At 49.1% G+C, this 24,064-nt stretch overlaps 1 protein-coding gene across 3 annotated transcripts; it reads left to right on the forward strand.

The window, feature by feature from the left end:
• Positions 1–264: 264 nt before the first annotated feature.
• RFC2 (replication factor C subunit 2) lies at positions 265–23,550 on the forward strand. Of its 3 annotated transcripts, XM_025380206.1 has the most exons (11): positions 271–446; positions 2,356–2,425; positions 4,753–4,794; positions 5,404–5,510; positions 8,091–8,192; positions 11,577–11,677; positions 14,717–14,874; positions 16,474–16,539; positions 18,010–18,090; positions 19,793–19,906; positions 23,001–23,550. In XM_025380206.1, the coding sequence occupies exons 1-11, from the start codon at positions 340–342 to the stop codon at positions 23,109–23,111; spliced, it is 1,059 nt and encodes a 352-aa protein (XP_025235991.1). In that variant the 5' UTR covers positions 271–339; the 3' UTR covers positions 23,112–23,550. The 3 variants fall into 3 exon arrangements, with proteins under 3 accessions (XP_025235993.1, XP_025235991.1, XP_025235992.1); XM_025380208.1 differs by lacking the exon at positions 5,404–5,510 and having other exon boundaries at positions 265–446; XM_025380207.1 differs by lacking the exon at positions 8,091–8,192.
• Positions 23,551–24,064: the final 514 nt, after the last annotated feature.

A 24,064-nucleotide genomic window follows, 5' to 3' on the forward strand; every position in this document is an offset into this window, starting at 1 on the left:
TTGGCCGCAACGCCCCCGGCCCTGCTCCTCCCACGCCGCCGCGGAGCGGATCTTCCACAGAAACTACACACAAACGTCCGTTCCGACAGCGACCTGCTTTCTCTGAAGGCGTCACGGCCAGAGCTCGCCTTCCTGTAGCTCCCAGGCCGGACGCCAGCTCTCCCCTAGCAACCGCGGCCTCTAGCGACAGCCGCCCGGGAACCACCGGAACCCTCTTCACCGGCGCGGAGAGGCGCGGGTACGTGACTTCCGCTCGCGCCCGGCGGAAGTCAGGGGGCGGGGCTTGTGTGGCGGCGTCACGGGGCGGGGCCTCGGGTGGCGGGAAGAGGAGGCGCGAGAATGGAGGTGGAGGCCGTCTGTGGTGGTGCGGGCGAGCTGGAGGCCCAGGACCCTGCCCCTTCCTCCAGCAAGGCCCCCGGCAGCGCCGGCCACTACGAGCTGCCGTGGTGAGGTCCCAGGCCGTAAAGAATGGGCGCATTTGGATGTGAGGGCGGGCGAGTGGCTGCCCGTGCTCTGGAGAAACTCGGGGGGCAGGGGCTCGTTTTGGGGGATCCCGAAGGAAGAGGAGACCCCGGGTGGCATCGAGATGATTTCAAGGAGGCGAGGGACATGGATCGAGAGTGGCCGGCCTAAACTCTGCGAGCGGAGTCTCGCTCACAACAATGCTTATGACAGTTAGGGCTACCCCAGGTGGCCACCTACTCTGACCTAGTTGGTTTTTTCAAAAGTTTTTGTGGATAGTAGTGTATGACCTCGTGTTTTTAAAAACCTCGGTCTTTTAAAAAAAATTGATTACCTGTTCAAAATAATATTTTGACTGTTAGGTTCAATAACATTTACATTTGAAATTTTTTTTTTTAATAGAGACGGGGGTTTTTGCTGTGTTGCCTAGGCTGGTGTCCAACTCCTTGGCTCAAGTGATCCTCCTGCCTCAGCCTCCCAAGTAGATGGGACTACAGGCATGCAACACCATGTCCAGCTAATTTTTTTGTTTTTTGAGATGGAGTAACACTTTGTCACATAGGCTGGAGTGCAATGGTGTGATCTTGGCTCACTGCAACCTGCGTCTCCCGGGTTCAATCAATTCTCCTGCCTCGGCCTTTCTAGTAGCTGGGATTACAGGTGTGTACTACCACACCCTGCTAATTTTGTATTTTTAGTAGAGACTGGGTTTCACCATGTTGGCCAGGCTGGTCTCAAAGTCCTGATCTCAAGTGATCCATCCGCCTTGCCCTCCCAAAGTACTGGGATTACAGGCATGAGCCACTGCGCCCAGCCTAGATCTACGGTTTTTGTCTAGCCAGCCATGCTGTATATTTGGCACATGTCTGCAGAAACTGGCAGGTAATCCTTGCCTGGCACGGTGGCTCACGCCTATAAATCCCAGCACTTTGGGAGGCTGAGGTGGGCGGACCACCCGAGGTCGGTAGTTCGAGACCAGCCTGACCAACATGGAGAAACCCCATCTCTACTAAAAATACAAAATTCTCTGGGCGTGGTTGCGCATGCCTGTAATCCCAGCTACTGGGGAGGCTGAGGCATTAGAATCGCTTGAACCCGAGAGGTGGAGGTTGCAGTGAGCCAAGATCGCGCCATTGCACAACAAGAGCGAAACTCTGTCTCAAAAAAAAAAAGAAACTGGCAGATAAGGGATGAGAAAGGAGCTTGGCTGCACCCATGTTGTCACACCAAATGATGTCAGCGTTGTGTGTGCTGGAACCCTTGTGACGGGCAGACAGGGTTGCAGCAGTGTCACGTTTCTCCAGGTGGCCTGTGCTGGCCCTGCTCCAGCAACAACAGGTGTTTCTCTGCTGTAGCAGGTTTGAAGCCTTTGCTGTACAATTCTCATGCCCTTAACTTTTCAAGTGGCACTTGGGCGTCTTATTACATTTTATTTATTTATTTATTTATTTATTTATGAAACAGAGTCTCACTCTGTAGCCTGGGCTGGAGTGTAGTGGCGCAATCTCAGCTCACTGCAACTTCTGCCTCCCGGGTTCGAGCTATTTTCATGCCTCAGCCTCCCAAATAACTGGGATTACAGACGCACACTACCACATCCGACTAATTTTTGTATTTTTAGTAGAGATGGGGTTTCACTATGTTGGCCAGGCTGGTCTCAAACTCCTGACCTCAAGTGATCCACCCACCTCAGCCTCCCAAAGTGCTAGGATTACAGGCGTGAGCTACCGTGCCTGGCTAGCATCTTATTATATTTAAAACCTGCAACCGTTTGGCATAGTTGTACTGAATGTATGTAATTTTCCAACAAAGCTCTCAGGATGACCCTTAAGTGCTTTTTGTGGGGTAGTGTGAAGATAACCATGTCAGCATTTTTATGCATTTTCTTAACAGGGTTGAAAAATATAGGCCAGTAAAGCTGAATGAAATTGTCGGGAATGAAGACACTGTGAGCAGGCTAGAGGTGAGTGGCTGTTTTTTGTTTTTTGTTTGAGATGGAGTCTTGCTCTGTTGCCCAGGCTGGAGTGCAATGGCGCGATCTCGGCTCACTGCAAGCTCTGCCTCCTGGGTTCAAGCTATTCTCCTGCCTCAGCCTCCCCAGTAGCTGGGATTACAGGCATGCGCCACCACGCCCGGCTAATTTTTGTATTTTTAGTAGAGACGGGGTTTCACCATGTTGGCCAGGCTGGTCTCGAACTCCTGACCTCATGATCTGCCCACCTCGGCCTCCCAAAGTGCTAGGATTACAGGCGTGAGCCACCATGAGCGGCCTTGAGTAGCTTTTTAAAAGATGACCTAAGGCCAGGCGCTCACACCTGTAATTCCAGCACTTTGGGAGGCTAAGGCGGGCGGATCACTTGAGGCCAGGTGTTTGAGATCAGCCTGGGCAACATGGTGAAGCCAGTCTCTACGAAAAAATTTAAAAATGAGCTGAGTGTGGTGGCGCGTAACTGTAGTCTGAGGTTCAAACTGGGCGTGGTGGCAAGTGCCTGTAATCCCAGTTACTCAAGAGGCCAAGGCAGGAGGATCTCTTGAGCCCAGGAGTTTGACGCTGCAGTGAGCTGTGATCACACCACTGCACTCTAGCCTAGGTGACAGAGTGAGACCCTTACTTTGAGAAACAAAAAGAGTTTGGGCTTCATAGTGAGGGCAGGGAGGAGTTAAGGATTTCAGTTAGGTCAAAATATTTTAATAGGGCCGGGTGCGGTGGCTCACACGTGTAATCCCAGCACTTTTGGGAGGCCAAGGTGATTGGATCACCTGAGGTCAGGAGTTCACGACCAGCCTGGCCAACATGGCGAAACCCTGTCTCTACTAAGAATACAAAAAGTTAGGCAGGCCTGGTGGTGGGTGCCTGTAATCCCAGCTACTCTGGAGGCTGAGGCAGGAGAATCACTTGAACCTGGGAGGCAGAGCTTGCAGTGAGCCGAGATCGCGCCATTGCACTCCAGCCTGGGCAATGAGCAAAACTCTTATCTAAAAAATAATAATAATTAAAAAAAGGCCAGTTTATGCCTGTAATCCCAGCAGTTTGGGAGGCCAAGGCGGGCAGATCATGAGGTCAGGAGATTGAGACCATCCTGGCTAACATGGTGAAACCCCATCTCTACTAAAAATACAAAAAATTAGACAGCCAGGTGGCGGGCGCCTGTGGTCCCAGATACTTGGAAGGCCGAGGCAGGAGAATAGCGTGAACCTGGGAGGCGGAGCTTGCAGTGAGCCAAGATCGCGCCACTGCACTCCTGCCTTGGTGACAAAGTGAGACTCCGTCTCAAAAAAAAAAAAATAGAAAGAAAAAAGCAGTTTTAATAAGTGTGTACTTTAGGAAAGTGGTTGTGGTTACAGGATGGGAAATGGATTTGAATGGGAGCATGGAGATCACTTAATGGCCCATTGGTAGCGATCAGACAAGATAATGGGAAAGTTAGGTAGCAGGGATGGAGAGAAGTAAAGGACACTGGAGACGAAGAGGAGGATGGTGAAGCCCTAGTAATTGAAGTACCCAGGGTGAGGATGAGGCCAAACCAAGATGATTGCGACCTCAGCTTCGTGGCATGGACAGTCCCTGGTGGGAAACATGGGTAGGACCTCAGGTTTGTACAGGAGAATGAAGTGTTCAGTTTTGAAGATGCCCAGGTGAGTTCCTGTAGTCCCAGCTACTCGGGAGGCCAAAGCAGGAGGATCGCTTGAGCCTGGGGATTCAAGACTGCAGTGAGCCTTGATCACACCACCGCACTCCAGGCTGGGTGACAGAGCCAGACTGCATCTCTAAAAGAATAAAAAGAACTTGAGGTGGATGGGGCATCCACGTGGATAAATTTGTAGCCACTTTTACTACACGGGCTGTGTAGCTGGGGAGATTCAGCTCCTCAAGCCTACAAATTAACCAGGTTTTGTGGTTTTTTTTCTTTTTGAGACAGGGTCCCACTGTTGCCCAGGCTGGAGTGCAGTGGCACAATCACAGCTCACTGCAGCCTCCACTTCTCAGGCTCAACTGATCCTCCCATTTCAGCCTCCCGAGTAGCTGGGAGTATGGGCGCACGCCACCACACTTGGCTAATTTTGTTTATTTTTTGAGGAGACAGAGTCTGACTATGTTGCCCAGCCTGGCCTCTAACGCCAGGCCTCAAGTGATTGTCCTGCCTTGGCCTCCCAAAGTGCTAGGATTACAGGCATGAGCCACTGTGCTCAGCCGAGTTTTAACCTGCTTGTTTGTTCTTTTTTCTATCTTTTTAATCTAGTCATCCAGAATCAAGTTTTAACCAGTTTTAATGATCATTTTCGCTGTAGGTCTTTGCAAGGGAAGGGAATGTGCCCAACATCATCATTGCGGTGAGTACCCAGCCCTGGGCCTGTTGAGTGTCTCCGTGTCTCATCCCACTGCGCGTTGAAGTACTTTTTTGTGCATAGCACTCCCTGCCTGGAGAGCCCCTTACCATTCCCACGGCAAAGGGAAGCATTTCGTTCGAGTTAGTTGGGAGGCCTGGGGTTGGTTGCTGTATTTTTTTTTTTTTAATTTTTTCTCTGAGACAGAGTCTTACTCTGTCACCCAGGCTGGAGTGCAGTGGTGCAATCTCTGCTCATGGCAACCTCTTCCTCCCGGGTTCAAGCGATTCTCCCACCTCAGCCTCCTGAGTTGCTGGGATTACAGGTACCTGCCACCACGCCTGGCAAATTTTTTTGTATTTTTAGTTAGAGACGGGGTTTCGCTATGTTGGCCAGGCTCGTCTTGAACTCCTGACCTCAGGTGATCTGCCCTCCTCGGCCTCCCAAAGTGCTGGGATTACAGGTGTGAGCCACTGTGTCCGGTAGCTGTGTTGATCTGTGTGTGGGATGCGGGGGTCAGAGGGGACGGAGGTGCATACAGCGGTGAGCAGAACTCAGGAGTTATCTGCAGTCCTTCTGGTGGTTTGTATTCTTTACTGGAGATCTTGTTCCCAGGGCCCTCCAGGAACTGGCAAGACCACAAGCATTCTGTGCTTGGCCCGGGCCCTGCTGGGCCCAGCACTCAAAGATGCCGTGTTGGAACTCAATGCTTCAAACGACAGGTAGGTCTTAGAGTCAGACCTTCAGGGGGGTGGGTGCTCTGCACTGAGAATTGTTACAGAAACAGCCTTTCTCAGCATTGGGTTGTATTCGAAGTTGGCCTTGCCAGCTATGTGATTTCCTCCACCCCTTCCCAGTGAAAGAGCATTACTCACTTGTCAACTTGCTGGTTTATTTTTTTTTTTTTTTCATGGAAATTTTCAAAAACTTTATCAGCTGGGCATGGTGGCTCACACCTGTAATCCCAGCACTTTGGGAGACCGAGGCGGGTGGATCACCTGAGGTCAGGAGTTTGAGACCATCCTAGCCAACATGGTGAAACCACATCTCTACTAAAAATACAAAAATTAGCTGGGTGTGGTGTCAGGCGCTTGTAATCCCAGCTACTCAGGAGGTTGAGGCAGGAGAATCGCTTGAACCTGGGAGAAGGAAGTTGCAGTGAGCGGAGATTGCGCCATTGGTCACTCCAGCCTGGGTGATGAGCAAAATTCCATCTCAAAAACAAAAAACATAAAAAACCAGTTTTTCTCTTTTTTTCAAGTTTAAAATTTTTGTAGAGATGGAATGTTACTATGTTGCCGAGGCTGATCTCAAACCCTTAGCCTCGAGCAATCCTCCTGCCTCAGCCTGCTAAGATGCTAGGACTGTAGACACATGCCACCGCACCAGCTTTTTTTTGTGGAGATGGGGTCTCACTATGTTGTCCAGGCTGGTCTCGAAGTCCGGGACTCAAGCGATCCTCCTTGCTTCAGCCTCCTGAAGTGCTTGGATTACAGACCTGAGCCACTACACTGGGATGTTCAACCAGTAAATATAATGCAAAATTCCAAAATGTGAAAAAAAACCCAGATCTGAAACATTTCTGGTCCCAAGCATTAGGGATAAGGGATACTCAGCCTGTATATTTAAAGTATATGTAAGGCTGGCCAGGCATGGTGGTTCACACCTATAATCCCAGCACTTTGGGAGGTTGAGGCAGGTGGATTGCTTGAGTCCAGGAGTTTAAGACCAGCCTAGGTGACATAATGAAACCCCATCTCTCTGTATAAAAGTAAAAATCTCTGTGTATCTCTCTGTATAAAAGTAAAAATAAAGCGTACTGGAGGATGTGTATAAGTTAATATGCAAATTACCATTTCATATAAGGGGCATGGGCATAAGTGAATTTTGGTGTCTGAGGAGGAGCCTAGCACCAGTCCTCAGGAACACTGAGTTCAGTCTTTGATTCTTTAGTTTGGGAAAATGTGTGGAGGATATTGGCATCTGAAGATTCATAGTCTGAGATTTTGCTTGTATGATCAGTTTCACCATCAGCAGAGTCTAGAATGTCGCTATTGGTGTCTCTGCAGTTCTTTTCTTTTCAGTTCTTTCTTTCTTTCCTTTTTTTTTTTTTTTTTTTTTTGAGGCAGAGGCTCGCTCTGTCACCCAGGCTGGAGTGCAGTGGCACGATCTCGACTCACCATAACCTCCTGGGTTCAAGCGATTCTTGTGCCTCAGCCTCCCGAGTAGCCAGGAGTACAGGAGTGTGCAGCCACGCCCAGGTAATTTTTGTATTTTTAGTAGAGATGAGGTTTCGCCATGTTGGCCAGGCTGATCTTAAACTCCTAGCCTAGAGTGGTCCGCCTACCTTGGTCTGCCAAAGTGCTGGGATTACAGGTGTGAGCCACCATGCTTGGCCTACATTGCAGTTATTTTCTGATTCATCTAATAATTAGGAAGAGTCCTGTCAATTTTTTTCTCTTGCCTGTTGTGGGTGGAAAGTGAAAAATTTTGAATTCTTGGCTGTGGTCAGTGAAAGCTTACAAGATAACAAAGGTGATGTATTTGCATTTCTGTTATATCTTTTGAAAGATAATACGGTATCTCAAGCAATGCAGTTAAAAAACTGAAGGATGAGGATTTTTTTTTTTTTTTTTTGAGGCAGAGTCTCGAATTATTGCCAGGCTGGGGTGCGGTGGTGCGATCCTGGCTCACCGAACCTGGGAGGCAGAGGTTGCAGTGAGCCAAGAGGGTCACTACACTCAAGCCTGGATGACACAGTGAGACCCTGTCTAAAAAAAAAAAAAAAACTATATATTTTCTTTGTTCTTTGAAAGAACTCCAAGAAGGAACAAATGCATAAAATCTCAATCCTTATAAATAGTTATAATTGTCCCCCAAAAAAACTTAAAAATGGAAATCGGGTCTTGCAGTCCCTGATATACCGATTGTTTAAAAGTCATCATGGGCCGGGCGCGGTGGCTCAAGCCTGTAATCCCAGCACTTTGGGAGGCCGAGGTAGGCGGATCACGAGGTCAGGAGATCGAGACCATCCTGGCTAACACGGTGAAACCCCGTCTCTACTAAAAAATACAGAAAAACCAGCCGGGCGTGGTGGCGGGCGCCTGTAGTCCCAGCTACTCAGGAGGCTGAGGCAGGAGAATGGCGTGAACCCGGGAGGCGGAGCTTGCAGTGAGCCGAGATTGCGCCACTGCACTCCAGCCTGGGCAACTGAGCGAGACTCTGTCTCAAAAAAAAAAGTCCTCGTGAAGGCAACTGAATTTGTCTCAGAAAGTGCCAGTAAAATCTTGCTATTCTTTCAGGGGCATTGATGTTGTGAGGAATAAAATTAAAATGTTCGCTCAACAAAAAGTCACTCTTCCTAAAGGCCGACATAAGATCATCATTCTGGATGAAGCAGACAGGTAGAGTGCTTTGCCAAATATATTTTGACCTTGATCTCTAAATCTCTTTTTGGACTTTATTCAGTCGGGATGAAAAGCACTTTTATGGTAGATTTGCTTATATCTTCAACAAGCAATTTAATAGGGGCCTGCATCTTAAATCTTTTCTTTATTAAGTAACTTACAAATATTTGTCTAGGTTAGTCATTCATGTAATGTGCTGGTTTCAGCATCTCTTACGTTAATAATTTAAATGAAGTGTTTTTTGTTTTTGTTTGTTTGTTTGTTTGTTTTGAAATGGAGTTTCTCCCTGTCACCCAGGCTGGAGTACAGTGGCGCAATCTCTGCTCACTGCAACCTCTGCCTCCCGGGTTCAGGCAGTTCCCTGGCCTCAGCCTCCCGAGTAGCTGGGACTACAGGCACCTGCCACCATGCCCAGCTAATTTTTGTGTTTGTATTTGTATTTATTTATTTTTTGAGACAGAGTCTCGCTCTGTCACCCAGGCTGGAGTGCAGTAGCGTGATTTCAGCTCACTGCAACCTCCGCCTCCCGGGTTCAAGTGATTCTCCTGCCTTAGCCTCCCAAGTAGCTGAGACTACAGGCGCGCACCACCACGCCCAGCTGATTTTTTGTATTTTTAGTAGAGATGGGGTTTCACTGTGTTAGCCAGGATGGTCTCAATCTCCTGACCTTGTGATCCGCCCGCCTCAGCCTCCCAGAGTGCTGGGATTACAGGCGTGAGCCACTGAGCCCGGCCTAATTTTTGTATTTTTAGTAGAGACAGGGTTTTGCCACATTGGCCAGACTGGTCTCGAACTGCTGACCTCGGGTGATCTACTCGCCTCAGCCTCCTAAAATGCTGGGATTACAGGTGTGAGCCACCATGCCCGGCCTGTAAAATTTTTTATTGTGGTTAAATGGACATAATTAACCATAACATAAAATTTACCATTTTAACTATTTTGAAATATACAGTTAATTCAGTGGCATTTAGTACATTTGCAGTGTTGTGCAACCATCACAACACTGTGGTTGGTATAAATGAAGAATCTGAGTCCAGGCTTGGTGGCTCACACCTGTAATCCCAGCACTTTGAGTGGCCAAGGCAGGCGGATCACCTGAGGTCAGGAGTTTGAGACCAGCCTGACCAACATGGAGAAACTTCGTCTCTACTAAAAATACAAAATTAGCCGGTATGGTGGCGCATGCCTGTAATCCCAGCTACTTGGGAGGCTGAGGCTGGAGAATTGCTTGAACCCGGGAGGCAGAGGTTGCTGTGAGCTGAGATTACGCCATTTGCACTGCAACCTGGCCAACAAGAGCGAGACTTCATCTCAAAAAAAAAAAAAAAAATTGAAATGACATTAAAAAAAATATAGAACCCTAACCCTATAATGTTGTTTTTTTGTTGTTGTTTCTGAGACAGGGTCTCACTGTGTCGCTCAGGCTAGAGTACAATGGCACAATCATAGCTCACTGCAGCCTTGAACTCCTCGGCTCTAATGATCCTCCACCTCAGCCTCCCAAGTAGCGGAGACTACAGGCTTGTGCAACTGCAACCAGCTTTTTTTTTTTTTTGCCCTAGAGGCAGGGTCTCACTATGTTACCCAGGCTGGTCTCAAACTCCTGGCCTCAAGTGATCTGTCTGTCTCGGCCTCCCAAAGTGCTAGGATTGCAGGCATGAGGTGCTGTGCCCGGCGAAATAAATTTTTTTTAGGGCCAGGCGCGGTGGCTCATGCCTGTAATCCCAGCATTTTGGGAGGCTAAGGTGGGCGGATTGCTTGAGGTCAGGAGTTCGAAACCAACCTGGCCAACACGGAAACCCTGTCTCTACTAAAAATATAAAAATTAGCCAGATGTGGTGGCGCCCAGGCTGGAGTGCAATGGTGCCTGTAATCCCAGGTACTAGGGAGTCTGAGGCAGGAGAATCGCTTGTACCCAGGAGACAGAGGTTGCAGTGAGCCGAGATGGTACCAGTGCACACCAGCCTGGGCAACAGAGCAAGACTCTGTCTCAAAAAAAAAAAAAAATTTTTTTTTTTAATATAGCAGTAATTCATGTTCTTTGAAGAAAATTTAGAATATATTAATAGTTCGCTGTGTTTTTATTTATTTTAGTTGGAGTCTCACTCTGTTACTCAGGCTGGAATGCAGTGGCATAATCTTGGCTCACTGCAATCTCTGCCTCCTGGGTTCAAGTGATTCTCCTGTCTCAGCCTTGCGAGTAGCTGGGACTACAGATGCGCACCACCACGCCCAGACAATTTTTTTTTTTTTTTTTGTATTTTTAGTAAAGTTGAAGTTTTGACATGTTGGCCAGGCTGATCTTGAACTCCTGATTTCAAGAGATCTGCCCACCTTGGCCTCCCAATGTGCTGGGATTACAGGCATGAGCCACCATGCCTGGCCATTAATAGCTTGCTTTATTTCTTCTGTTTTTATACACTATCAATGTTTACATAGTTGAGATCATAATATATATAATTTTTATATCCTGGTTTTTCCTTTTAATGTTATAGGCAGTGCTCTGCATTATGATAATCTGGTAAACAGGCTTTTTTGTTTTTTTTTTTAATTTTTTGTAGAAATAGAGGTCTCACTGTGTTGCCCAGGCTGGTCTCAAGTGGTCCTCCTGCATCAGCCTCTTGAGATGGGAGGAGGGCTTGAGCCCAGGAGTTCAAGGCTGCAGTGAGCTATGATCGCACCATTGCACTGCAGCCTGGGTGACAGCAAGAACCTGTCTCTTTGGGCAGATCACAAGGTCAGGAGATCGAGACCATCCTGGCTAACACAGTGAAACCCCATCTCTTCTAAAAATACAAAAAAATTATCTGGGCGTGGTGGTGGCTGCCGGTAGTCCCAGCTGTTCAGGAGGCTGAGGCAGGAGAATGGCCTGAACCCGGGAGGCGGAGCTTGCAGTGAGCCAAGATGGCACCACTGCACTCCAGCCTGGGCGACAGAAGGAGACTCCGTCTAAATAAATAAATAAATAAATCGACTGAGCGAGACTCCATCTAAATAAATAAATTAATTAATTAAAATAAAAAAAGAACCTATCTCTTTGAAGAAAAAAAGGAAGAAAGAAAAGTAGGCAGCTGGTGTCATGACTCTTCTCTTGAATTTGATGTCATGAAGGGCTGGAGAGTGTGATGGCAAGCCACTCTAGATGGTGGTTTTCGTGAATTTCACTTGAGGGCTGTTCTGATGCTGCGGGTACTAAATGCTGTTTGCACAGTCTTTGAGAGAGCGGCGTGCGGGTTTTAACATTAGAGCAGTGGCCTGCGTACTTCTGATGAGACCCTCATTTGGAACGTTGGGTGTATCTCTGTCCTGGGTTTTTGTGTACGGAGCGGTTTGTGTCGCACGGGCCCTGGGTCCCACTTACAAACCTGTTTTTCTTCTCAGCATGACCGACGGAGCCCAGCAAGCCTTGAGGAGAACCATGGAAATCTACTCTAAAACCACTCGCTTCGCCCTTGCTTGTAACGCTTCAGATAAGATCATCGGTGAGTGGGAGCTTTGGGTGGCTGGGGGTCCACGTAGTGCTCACCTGGGCTTTTTTCTTTTTTATAGACGTGGTCTCCCTCTTCACTCAGGCTGGAGTGCAGTGGTGCCATCACAGCTCACTGCAGCCTCAAACTCCTGTGCTCAAGTGATCTTCCTGCCTCAGCCTCCCAGTAGCTGAGACCACAGGCCTGTGCCACCACACCTGGATTTTTTTCTTTTTTTTTTTTTTTTTGAGACAAAGTCTCACTCTGTCGCCTATGCTGGAGTGCAATGGTGCGATCTCGGATCACTGCAACCTCCACCTCCGAGATTCCAGCAATTCTTGTGCTTCAGCCTCCTGAATAGCTGGGATTACAGGCCCACACCACCACACCCAGCTAATTTTTTTTTTTTTTTTTTTTTTTTTTTATTAGGGATGGGGTTTCATTCACCATGTTGGCCAGGCTGGTCTCAAAACACCTGACCTCGTGATCACCTGCCTAGGCCTCCCAAAGTGCTGGAATTACAGGTGTGAGCCACGGCACCTGGCCTCGCCTTGGCTCGTTAGCACTGGAAGAGTAGGGATTTTTTGATTGCATAGCATGGGCCAAGCACTGTATAATCAAATTTTAAAATTTATATTTTTTTAATTGACAAGGAAAAATTGTATATATTATGCACAACATGTTTCCCATTGTAATCAACTTTTAAATTTAATCTTATGTAATCCTATGAGGAGGTATTATTAGCTTCACTTTAGAGATGAGTAAACTGGAGCTCGTCCTGATGTTTAGGATCTAAGGAAAAAAGGGAAAGAAAACTAACTTGGGGAGGTTGAGTAGTTTGCCCAAAGTCACAGAGCAAGTGCAAGAGCAGCTGGGATTGGAGCCCCAGGTCTGTCTCCCTCTTGCACTCTTGGAGGCACACAGGACATTGTTGATGTCCCTTGCACAGTGTCACGATCACAGTCACTCTCTTGATACCTCTTGTGCTATTCGTGTGCTCTGAGCACTTGGCATAGGCAGTATCTGTACATTGGAATTTGTTGCCTCCAGGAAGCCTCTCTCTGAAATCCTGCAGTCCATCTTCTCTCTGACCTTACTGTTTGCCCTTCCACCTCCCTCCTTGCAGCCCGTCTGCTTCTGCACGGGTTTGTCCCGCCCCAGGTCCCAAGAGTGCTCTAGTCTGTCAACTTCCTGCTGGTTTCCCATCCTTCTCTTTCTTTTTTTTAAAGTCTCCCTCTGTCACCCAGGCTGGAGTGCAGTGGTGCGATTTCAGCTCACTGCTGTCTCTGCCGCCCAGATTCAAGTGATTCTCCTACCTCCACCTCCTCAGTAGCTGGGATTACAGGCTTGTGCCACCATGCCTGGCTAATTTTTGTATTTTTGGTAGAGACGAGGTTTCATCATGTTGCCCAGGCTGGTCTAGAACTCCTGGCCTCAAGTGACCCACCTGCCTCGGCCTCCCAAAGTGCTGGGATTATAGGTGTGAGCCACTGCGGCTGGCCCATCCTTCTCTTTCTGACACAGGCTGCCTGCACAGCCCAGCTGTCCTCTTTCCTCATTTCTCATCGCTCTCTCAGCTGCTTTCTTTGCCTCACTTCCGCCCTGCTGAACCCCAACCATATGAACTTATCCATCTGACAACCCCCTTGCCACCCAGGCCGCTGTTGCAGACAGGCACATTACCAAATGTGGCGCCCACAAAGTCATGGCTACCAGCCCTGGCGGGGCTCTCAGCAGTGTCGGGAATCCTTTACAATTTTCCCTTCCCCAAATCGCACTGACTTGTGCATTGATTCATTCAGCCGTTCATCAAACAGTTAACTCTGGTTCTTAGTAGCCGCCAGGCACCATGTTAGTGGAGAACTTGCGGAGTTTAATGAGAAGTATTCTCTGCTTTCCAGATGCCAGTGATGAAATGGAGAAAAATGCATTCCTAGTTCTTGTTTTGGCAGGGCACAGTGGCTCATGCCTGTAATCCCAGCACTTTGGGAGGCCGAGGCAGGTGGCTTGATCACCTGAGGTCAGGAGTTCAAGACCAACCTGGCCAACATGGTGAAACCCTATTTGTACTAAAAATACAAAAATTAGCCAGGCGTGATAGCGTGTGCCCGTAATCCCAGCTACTCAGGAGGCTGAGACGGGAGAATCACTCGAACCTGGGAAGTGGAGGTTGCGGTAAGCCTAGATCACACCACTGCACTCCAGCCTGGGAAACAGAGTAAGACTTGGTCTCAGAAAAAAAAAAAAAAGAAGAAGAAAAAGAAAGAAACTGGCCAGGCATAGTGGCTCACACCTGTGATGCCTGCACTTTGGGAGGCTGAGGCAGGAGGACTACTTGAAGCCAGGAGTTCAAGAGCAGCCTGGGCAACATAGCAAAACCCTGTCTATGAAAAAAAAGAAATAAACTGGGGTGGCCCATTCAGATTGAATTGTCATGTGCCCAGAAGGGCCAACGTCCAGCACACACCAATTCCAGAGTCCATCTGGGCCGGGGCTAAGATGGCACGTGGATGTGTCTCTACTGGAGGATCATTTCCCCGTCTGGAAGCCGTGGCTAACGGAGGCCATGCCAGGCAGTGCCAGCTGAGACCTATCATTGCTTATTAGTTGACACCTTGACATATCACCCTGTTTTTACCAAGTCTCTCTCTCTCTCTCTCATTTATTTATTTATTTATTTATTTATTTGTTGAGACACAGTCTTGCTCTGTTGTCCAGGCTGGAGTGTAGTAGTGTGATCTTGGCACACTTCAGCCTCCGCCTCCCGGGCTCAAGTGAGTCTCCTGCCTCAGCCTCCCGAGTAGCTGGGAGTACAGATGTACGACACCACACCCAGCGAATTTTTGTATTTTTAGTAGAGATGGCGTTTCACCATGTTGTCCAGGCTGATCTCGAACTCCTGACATCAAGTGATCCTTCCACCTCAGCCTTCCAAGTCTCTACTGAGTACCTGGGGCTGTGTGGATTATGCAGCTGCAGCCTTGTAACCAAAGAGCTAGCAGGGTGATGCCGGCCTCTGCAGGGAAGCCTCACTGCCGTCCCATCTCTGTTCAGAGCCCATTCAGTCCCGCTGCGCAGTCCTCCGCTACACAAAGCTGACCGACGCCCAGATCCTCGCCAGGCTGATGAATGTTATCGAGAAGGAGAGGGTACCCTACACTGATGACGGCCTGGAAGCCATCATCTTCACGGCCCAGGGAGACATGAGGCAGGTATGTGGGCCACTACCATTCAGGCGTGGGCGTCCCGTGCCTGCCATGCCCCTTCCATGGGGAAGGGGAGGGAAGTGACAGCTGCACAAGGTACAACAAGAGAAAGAGACGGAGACCCGGCACCCTCCTGGGACAGTGGGCTGTCTAGCTCAGACTCCAAGAAGAGAGGCAGGGAAGGGCAGAGCTTTAAAAGTCACCCTGGAGGCTGAGGCAGGTGGATCACCTGAGATCAGAAGTTCGAGACCAGCCTGGCCAACATGGTGAAATCCTGTCTCTACTAAAAAACATATAAAAATTAGCCAGGTGTGGCCAGGCGCGGTGGCTCACGCCTGTAATCCCAGCACTTTGGAAGGCCGAGGCGGGTGGATCATAAGGTCAGGAGATCGAGACCATCCCAGCTAACACCGTGAAACCCCGTCTCTACTAAAAATACAAAAAATGAGCTAGGCATGGTGGTGGGTGCCTGTAGTCCCAGCTATTCGGGAGACTGAGACAGGAGAATGGCGTGAACCCCGGAGGCGGAGCTTGTAGTGAGCCGAGATAGCGCCACTGCAATCCAGCCTGGGTGACAGCGAGACTCCATCTCAAAAGAAAAAAAAAAAAAAACAAAAAACGGCCGGGCATGGTGGTGGGTGCCTGTAATCCCAGCTACTCAGGAGGCCGAGGCAGGAGAATTGCTTGAACCTCGGAGGCGGAGGTTGCAGTGACTTGAGCTTGTGCCACTACATTCCATGCTTGGTGACAGAGTGAGACCCTGTCTCAAAAAAGAAAAAAAGAGTCACTCTTGGCCTAGTGCCGTGGCTCACACCTGTCATCCCAGCACTTTGGGAGGCAGAGGCGGGAGGATCACTTGCTCTTCCTCATCACTCTCTCAGCTGCTTTCTTTGCCTCACTTCCGCCCTGCTGAACCCCAATCATATGAGCTTATCCATCTGACAACCCCCTTGCCACCCAGGCCGCTGTTGCAGACAGGCACATTACCAAATGTGGCGCCCACAAGGTCATGGCTACCAGCCCTGGCGGGGCTCTCAGCAGTGTCGGGAATCCTTTACAATTTTCCCTTCCCCAAATCGCACTGACTTGTGCATTGATTCATTCAGCCGTTCACCGAACCCTTAATTCTGGTTCTTAGTAGCTGCCAGGCACCATGCTAGTGGAGAACTTGCGGAGTTTAATAAGAAATATTCTCCGCTTTCTGGACCAGCCTGGGCAATATAGCGAGACTCCCGTCTCTACCCAAAAAGAAATAAATATAAAAATCATCCTGACAGGCCGGGCGCGGTGGCTCACGCTTGTAATCCCAGCACTTTGGGAGGCCGAGGCAGGTGGATCACCTGAGGTCGGGAGTTCAAGACCAGCCTGACCAACATGGAGAAACCCCGTCTCTACTAAAAATACAAAATTAGCCGGGGTGGTGGCACATGCCTGTAATCCCAGCTACTCGGGAGGCTGAGGCAGGAGAATCGCTTGAACCCGGGAGGCGGAGGTTGCGGTGAGCCGAGATCGTGCCATTGCACTCCAGCCTGGGCAAAAAGAGCAAAACTCTGTCTCAAAAAAAAAAAAAAAAAATCATCCTGACATGTGTTTGCTCCTGAACAGGCGCTGAACAACCTGCAGTCCACCTTCTCAGGATTTGGCTTCATTAACAGTGAGAACGTGTTCAAGGTACAAGCGCTGGTGTGGGTGGTACCGTCAGCAGAAGCCATGCTTCCCTACGGGGGCCAGCGAGGCTGAGAGGCTGGGCTGGCAGCAGGGACAGACACCTGGCTGCTCTCGTGAGTGCCGGGGAGCCCACCCTGCTTCTGTCTGTCCTCTCCCTGTTGCTGCTTTTGCTGCACAAGTTGGAGAGTTTCGGGGGACCTGGAATGTCACTTGTGTGTGGTAGGTGAGGGGGGACCACTGATGCGTCCGACTCAGGGCCAAGCAATTTCTGACACGTCTTATTTGATCCCAGTGACTTCCCTGCACAGCGGTTCTTACCATCACATTGTGAGTGATGACGTGGGACCCCCTGGTCCCTAAAGGGCAGGCAGGAGCGCTGTGCTATTCCCCAGCAGCCTTCAGACCCCACACCCTGGGTTTTTTTTGCAATGCCATACCCTTCTCCCCACTTCTGCCTCTGGAGGGTGGGTAGCAACCCTCAAAGCCAGGCCGAGGAAAAGGGCTCTCACTTACTCTCCCATGTCGGCAAAACATTTTTCTCTTGGGAATTCTTTTGAAAACTGCTTCCACATCCTGATAACTCAGCATCTAAATGCCATTTGGGAGACTCATTTCCTCCTTATTTGGGTAGAAACTGGGAAGGGCTGTCCAGGCTTTCAGTCTATAGCTCTTTCTTACCAGGTTTGTGGACAACAGACAAGCTATTTTTGAAGCATCTGGGTAGACCTGGGCAGTGAACGCATTTTTGAGGCCACTTAGGAAAGGGAGGCCCGCTCAGAAACAGTGGTGATGGTTTGGGCCCTGTTTTGTCTTGGAGGGTCACTGAGGGCTCAGGAAACCATGGCTTCTACTGGGAAAAGGCAAGGGCAGGTGTGGGTGGCCTCTGGAGCCATCAGGAGACTTTCATTCGGAAGATTTAGGGGTCGACATTGCACCGGAGGCAGAGCCTCGTGCCAGTGCGGGGAATGCTGCAGGGAGGAACGAGTCCCCAGCACCATCCACCCGTCTGCTGGAGCAGCGGGACCCCTCCTTTAGGGTGTCAGGCTGAGGCTGGGGGACCCTTTGCAGAGAAGGCCAGTTCCTACTCCGGGTTGGAGGTGGGAATTGGCCCAAAGGACCTCCCAGTTCTAAAGTGAATTCCAAGTGGTTCTGGGCAAATGGCTCCCCAAGTGATCTAAGACAGGTGTCTGGTGGCTTTAAAGCTGTCCCCGAGTGAGCATCCTTCACAGGCCTTGGTTGCTTTCTTGTTCATCTGTCTTGTGTTTGGAACATTTATCTTTCTGGTGCTATAAGCACTTCTCTTTGGTGGTGAGAGGGGCATTCCGCAAACTCATTCTGGTTGCTGGAGAATTTGATGATAACAACAGATTGAGTAGTTTTACCCATAGATTGCCCGGAAATTGGTCTGTTGGGGCCTCCCCGGTCACACTGTCCCTTCCAGCCCCTGACCACCTTTCGTTTCCCTTTGGCCAGGTCTGTGATGAGCCCCACCCACTGCTGGTGAAAGAGATGATCCAGCACTGTGTGAATGCCAACATCGACGAAGCCTACAAGGTTGGCCCCCTTCCCCTCGTCCTGGCAGAGGAACCACTCACTTCTTGGGCAGAGGAGAGAGGGAGCCCTTCTAGTGTCAGGGACATTATACACATCACTCCATTAATTCTTGAAATCTTACTTGGGAGGCTGAGGCAAGAGGATTTCTTGAGCCCTGCAGGTCAAGGCTGCAGTGAGCTTTGCTTGCGCCACTGCACCCCAGCCTGGGTGACAGAGTGAGACCCTGTGTCAGGAAAAAAAAAATTATTAATATCATGCTATGTGTTAATCTGTCTAGGAGCTGGGAAAAAAAAAATCGTACCAGGAGTTGGGTGCACTTTACTGATGAGAAAACTGATTCAGAGAGGCTGAATTCCTTGTCCTAAATCTCTGTGTTTATTTATTTCTTATTTCTTATTTTTTTAGAAACAGGGTCTTACTCTGTTGCCCAGGTTAGAATGCAGTGGCGCAGTCACAGCTCACTATAGCCTCAACCTCTCAGGCTCAGGCGATCCTCCCACCTCAGCCTCCCAAGTTGCTGGGACTAGAGGCACATGTCACTATACCCAGCCCTAAGTCATACGGTTTAAAAGCAGTAGAACTAGAATTCAAAATGGTGTTTTTCTCCTGTAATTATATTCTCTGCAAGAGAAATTTGTCAGCTGAAGTCAGGAGGAAAGACCAGCCTAGCTCCTTCTCCAGGGAAGCCATCTTCTCTCCGGTTAAGGGAGGTGTCCCCACCCATTCTCATAGGCACAGGCATTCTGGGACCCAGCAGCCCCCAGCCAGCCAGGGGAGGAGGGAGCAGGAAGATTCTACCCTGACAATAGGACTGGGTGCTGTGAGCAGATTCCAGCAGGTGTGGCTGGGGCTCAGGTGACCTCAAGCCACGTGGGTGTGGTGTGGTTGGTGTGGTCCAAGGTCATTGATCCAATCATAGTTTCCCTCTGCCTACCCCCTAACAAACTAGGCTGGAAGTTGACTGGGTTTAGGGCAGAGTTGCACCTAATGTGAAACCGAGTGCAAGGCGGGGAGACTGAGCAGAGACTCAGGCCCAGGTCCCTGAATGGACCTGAAGAAAGCCTTCAGATTTGTGGGCACAGAGCTTCTCTGCCCCCCTGAATTCACCCCAAGATGCCAAAGCAAAGGCAAAAAAGTCCCTGCAGCCTGGGCGGGGCAGGTGGGTGGGAAGCAGAGGCTGGGATTACCCGTCAGGGTGTGCTCCGGGCTCGTCCTGCAGAGGTTGCATTGGGACTGCAGCTGGGCGAAGCTAGCAGATGAATGGTCTGCTTTTTCCACTCTGCTGTACCTCGTCATCAGATTAATAAAGCATTTTAAGAGCTCCGGATCAAGAGATTACATGGGTGTGGTAGTATACCGTTTTGCAACACAGCTTAAAACATTTGCAATAGGCTGGGCTCAGTGGCTCCTGCCTGTAATCCCAGCACTTTGGGAAGTCAAGACAGGAGGATTGCTTGAGGCCGGGAACTTGGGACCAGCCTGGGCAACATAGCAAGACTCCATGTTTATATTACTGAAAAAAAAAATATTTAAGCAAAACAAAAATACATTTGCAACGTCATCTCTCTATCTGCCATGAAAATCAGTTAAGGTAACCCCATGTGACCTGAAGGATGGGCCCCACCAGCTGGGATGAGTCTCAAAATCACACGGCTTCTTACAGTTTAAAGTGTTAAGCAGCCTTTCTGTCTCCTTTGTCTAGATTCTTGCTCATCTGTGGCATCTGGGTTACTCACCAGAAGATATCATTGGCAACATCTTTCGAGTGTGTAAAACTTTCCAAATGGCAGAATATCTGAAACTGGAGTTTATCAAGGTCAGTGAGAGTATAGAAGTGCCTCTGTCCTCAAGAGTGTGGGCCATAGTGGCTGGGTGCCGTGGCCCACACCTGTAATCCCAGCACTTTGGGAGGCCAAGGCGGGCAGATCACCTGAGGTCAGGAGTTCGAGACCAGCCTTGCCAACGTGGTGAAACCCCCTCTCTACTAAAAATACAAAAATTAGCTGGATGCAGTGGCAGGCGCCTGTAATCCCAGTTACTTGGGAGGCTGAGGGAGGAGGATCGCTTGAACTTGGAAGGTTGCAGTGAGCCAAGATCGCACCACTGCAGTCCAGCCTGGGCAGCAGAGCAAGACTGTCTCATAACAAAATAAAAGACTGTGGGCCCTGGCTTCGCTTTCTCTTTTTGCTCACAGGCCTGGCACCTAGAAGGCGCTCAGTGTTTCCCAGCTGCAGCGGGAGGGAGGGAGGGTGTGTCTTAGTCACTTTGAGTTACTATAAAGGAATACCAGAGATGGGGTCATGTAGAAAGAAAAGAGGTTGATTTGGCTCACAGTTCTACAGGCTGTACATGTAGCGTGATGCCAGCATCTGCCTCTAGGGAGGGGTTCAGGCTGCTTCCGCTCATGTTGGAAGGGGAAGGGAGAGCCTGTGCGTGCAGAGATCAGCTGTCGAGAGAGCAGAGGGAGGTGCCAGGCCCATTTGAACAGCCAGCTCTCCAGGGGCCTAATTGATCCAGAACTCACTACCTTGGGGCGGGCATCAAGCCATTCACGTGGGATCTTCCTCGTGACCCGAACATCCCCACATTGGGGACCAAATTCCAAATGAGATTGGGAGGGGCAGATGTCCAAACTAGATCAACGTGGCTGATTGTCCTGAGGACCAAGTTTGTTTCACACAGTCCTGATTTTCTTCATTCAAGGCTCTCTTGTCTATTGATTGATTGATTGATTTTCAAGGTCAGATTAATTGAGGTTTAATTTACATAGAATAAAATTCAGCCTATCAGGTACAGGACACACGCAGTCAGTCACGCAAACACCATCACCATCAGGATGCAGAATCTGTCATCCCAGAACAACTCACATGTCCCTTTGAAGCCAGCCCCCTCCCTGACTACCACTTGGAGACTACTGATATAGTTTCTGTTTGGGGGATGCAGTTTTCCAGAATATCATAAATGGAATCATGTAGAACTTAGCCTTGTGAGTCTGGCTTCTTTCTTTCACTGTAGCAGAAATGCCTTTCAGATGTGTCCACGTTGGTACTTCCATCCATGCGTCAGTCCGTTGTATCACTGAGAAGTAATCCATCGTGTGCACGTACCACAGTTTGCTCATCTGTGCATCAGCTGGAGGACATTTGGGTTTACAGATTGTGGTGACTGTGAATAAAGCCAGTGTAAACATTTGCATATATGGATTAGTGTGAATGCAAATGTTAAGTTTTTCTTTTTCCCAAGTAAGTTCCCAGGATTGCCTGGGAAAATGATAAGTGTATGTTTCACTCCATAAGGAACTGCTGAATGGTTTTCCAAAGTGACTGCAGTACGTGCATTCCCAGCAGCATTCCAGAGGATGCTCAACCTAGTCGCCACGCGGAGTGCTCAGTTTGGTTTTTAAGCTGTTCTGATAGGTGTGTAATGACCGGATGCAGTGGCTCATGCCTGTAATCCCAGCTACTCATGAGGCTGAGGGAGGAGGATCACTGGAACCCGGGAGGTGGAGGTTGCAGTGAGCTGAGATCACACCACTGCATTCCAGCTTGGGCAACAAGAGTGAGACTCTTTCTCAAAAAAAATAAAATAATTAACAACAACCACCAAATAACCTAATAGGCATGTGATGAGGTCTCATTGTGGCTTTAATTTGCATTTCCCTAATTAATATGCTGAGCATTTAATCATGTGCTTATTTGCCTTCCAGAATCTTCTTTGATGAAGCATCTATTCATATGTACCCATTTTTTAAAGTTTTTACGTTTTTTATATTTTTGGTAGAGACGAGGTGTCCTGTGTTGCCGAGGCTGGTCTTGAACTCCCAGGCTCAAGTGATCCTCCCTCCTCGGCCTCCCAAAGTGCTGGAATTACGGGTGTGAGCCACTGCACCTGGCCTGCATTTTTTATGTTTTTGAGAGACAGGGTCTTGCTCTGTCACCCAGGCTGGAGTGCAGTGGTGCAATCATAGTTCACTGCAGCCTGAACCTTCCAAGGCTCAAGCAATCCTCCCACTTCAGGCTCCCAAGTAGCTGGGACTACAGGCGTGTGCCACTACGCTTAGATCGTTTTTATTTTCTTTTTTTTTGTAGAGTTTGGGTGTTGCTGTGTTGTCCAGACTGATCTCCAACCCTGGGCTAGTGATCCTCCTGCCTTAGCCTCCCAGAGTGCTGGGATTACAGGTGTGAGCTACTGCTCCAGGTCTAAATCTACCCATTTTTTAATTGGGTTGTTTGTTTTTTATTACTGAATTTATTTATTTACTTATTTATTTTTGAGATGGAGTCTTGCTCTGTCGCCCAGGCTGGAGTTCAGTGGTGCTATCTCGGCTCACTGCAACCTCCGCCTCTCAGGTTCAAGTGATTCTCCTGCCTCAGCCTCCTGAGTAGCTGGAATTACAGGCATGCGCCACCATGCCTGGCTGATTTTTGTATTTTTAGTAGAGATGGGGTTTCACCATGTTGATCAGGCTGATCTCAAATCCTGGCCTCGTGATCCACCCACCTTGGCCTCCCAGAGTGCTGGGATTACAGTCACGAGCCACCGCACCCGGCCTTTATTACTGAATTTTTGAGAATTCTTTATAGTCTGGATGCAAGTTCTTTATCAGATATATTAATATTTTCCTCTAGCCTGGCTTTCCGTGCTGCCCCCCCGCCCCGCCCACCCATTTTCTTTACAGTATCTTTTAAAGAACTGTCAGCATCCTTCTAAGAAATAAATTGAACTTTAGGTAAACATAATCTATCGCATCTTAGCATTCATTTTCCGGCTGGAGTTGGAATTCCTCATGCTGATTTTGAACAAACCATTAGTTCAGTTTGTTTCTGTTTTTATTTTTATTTTTTCAGTTCAGATTTTAAAAAAGAACTCCCCCACTTACTAACCAGATTTGAATTTGGTTTGTTTTTCAGGAAATTGGATACACTCACATGAAAATAGCAGAAGGAGTGAACTCCCTTTTGCAGATGGCAGGCCTCCTGGCCAGGCTGTGTCAGAAGACAATGGCCCCGGTGGCCAGTTAGAGCAGAGACTTCGCTGACTGACTTACAGGAGCCCTATCCTGAGGTACAGGAGCTGTGGCTTTCTGATGGGGGAAAATGCCGCCTTAGGCTGGAGCCAGCATGACTGCCGTTTAAACTCCAGTGGCTGGCCAGGCGCGGTGGCTCACACCTGTAGTTCCAGCACTTTGGGAGACCGAGGCAGGTGGATCACCTGAGGTCAGGAGTTCGATACCAGCCTGGCCAACATGGGGAAACACTGTCTCTACTAAAAATATAAAACTTAGCTGGGTGTGGTGGCAGGCACCAGCTACTTGGGAGGCTGTGGCAGGAGAATCGCTTGAACCCAGGAGGTGGAGGTTGCAGTGAGCCAAGATCATACCATTGCACTCCAGCCTGGGTGACAGAGAGAGACTCTGTCGGGGGGGGTAAAAAAAATTAAATAAATAAACTCCTGTGGCTTTCATGATTGCTTCTGGGACATCTGTGCCTCACGAGTGTTTGCGTTCAGCCTCCGCCCCACTGATGTGGTACGGGGTGGAAAGGCGCAGAGGAGCTGAGGGTGGTCTCTGATCTGTGTGTGGGTTGACATTTTAGCTAATAAAGCCTTGCAGTGTTTGTTGGCAATAAGGTGACCACGTGAAGCCTCGAGGAAAACCAGCTTCCTGTCTCTACTGGCCTTGGCAGCCTACAAGTAGAAAAGGCGATTAGATAGTAGGCCCACAAGCTCATCTCGGTTCTTCTAGAAGCCTGAAGGGGCCACTTCCCCAGGGCGAGGGCAGGGTTTGCTGTCATTTCCTATTTAGACTGACTTCTCAGAATGGCCAGGTGGCGAGCCTCTCAGAGAGGGCCGCAGAGTGGAGAGACGCAGCCCAGCCCTCAGGAAAACACCGTGACGCCCTTCCTGTGTTCTAGACCATACTCTTTGTGCTTGCCTTTGTGCTTGCTTTAGAATTCCCCGGGGAATTTCCTACTAA

This window comes from Theropithecus gelada, chromosome 3, assembly GCF_003255815.1.
Source record: "Theropithecus gelada isolate Dixy chromosome 3, Tgel_1.0, whole genome shotgun sequence".
Lineage (NCBI taxonomy): Eukaryota > Metazoa > Chordata > Mammalia > Primates > Cercopithecidae > Theropithecus > Theropithecus gelada.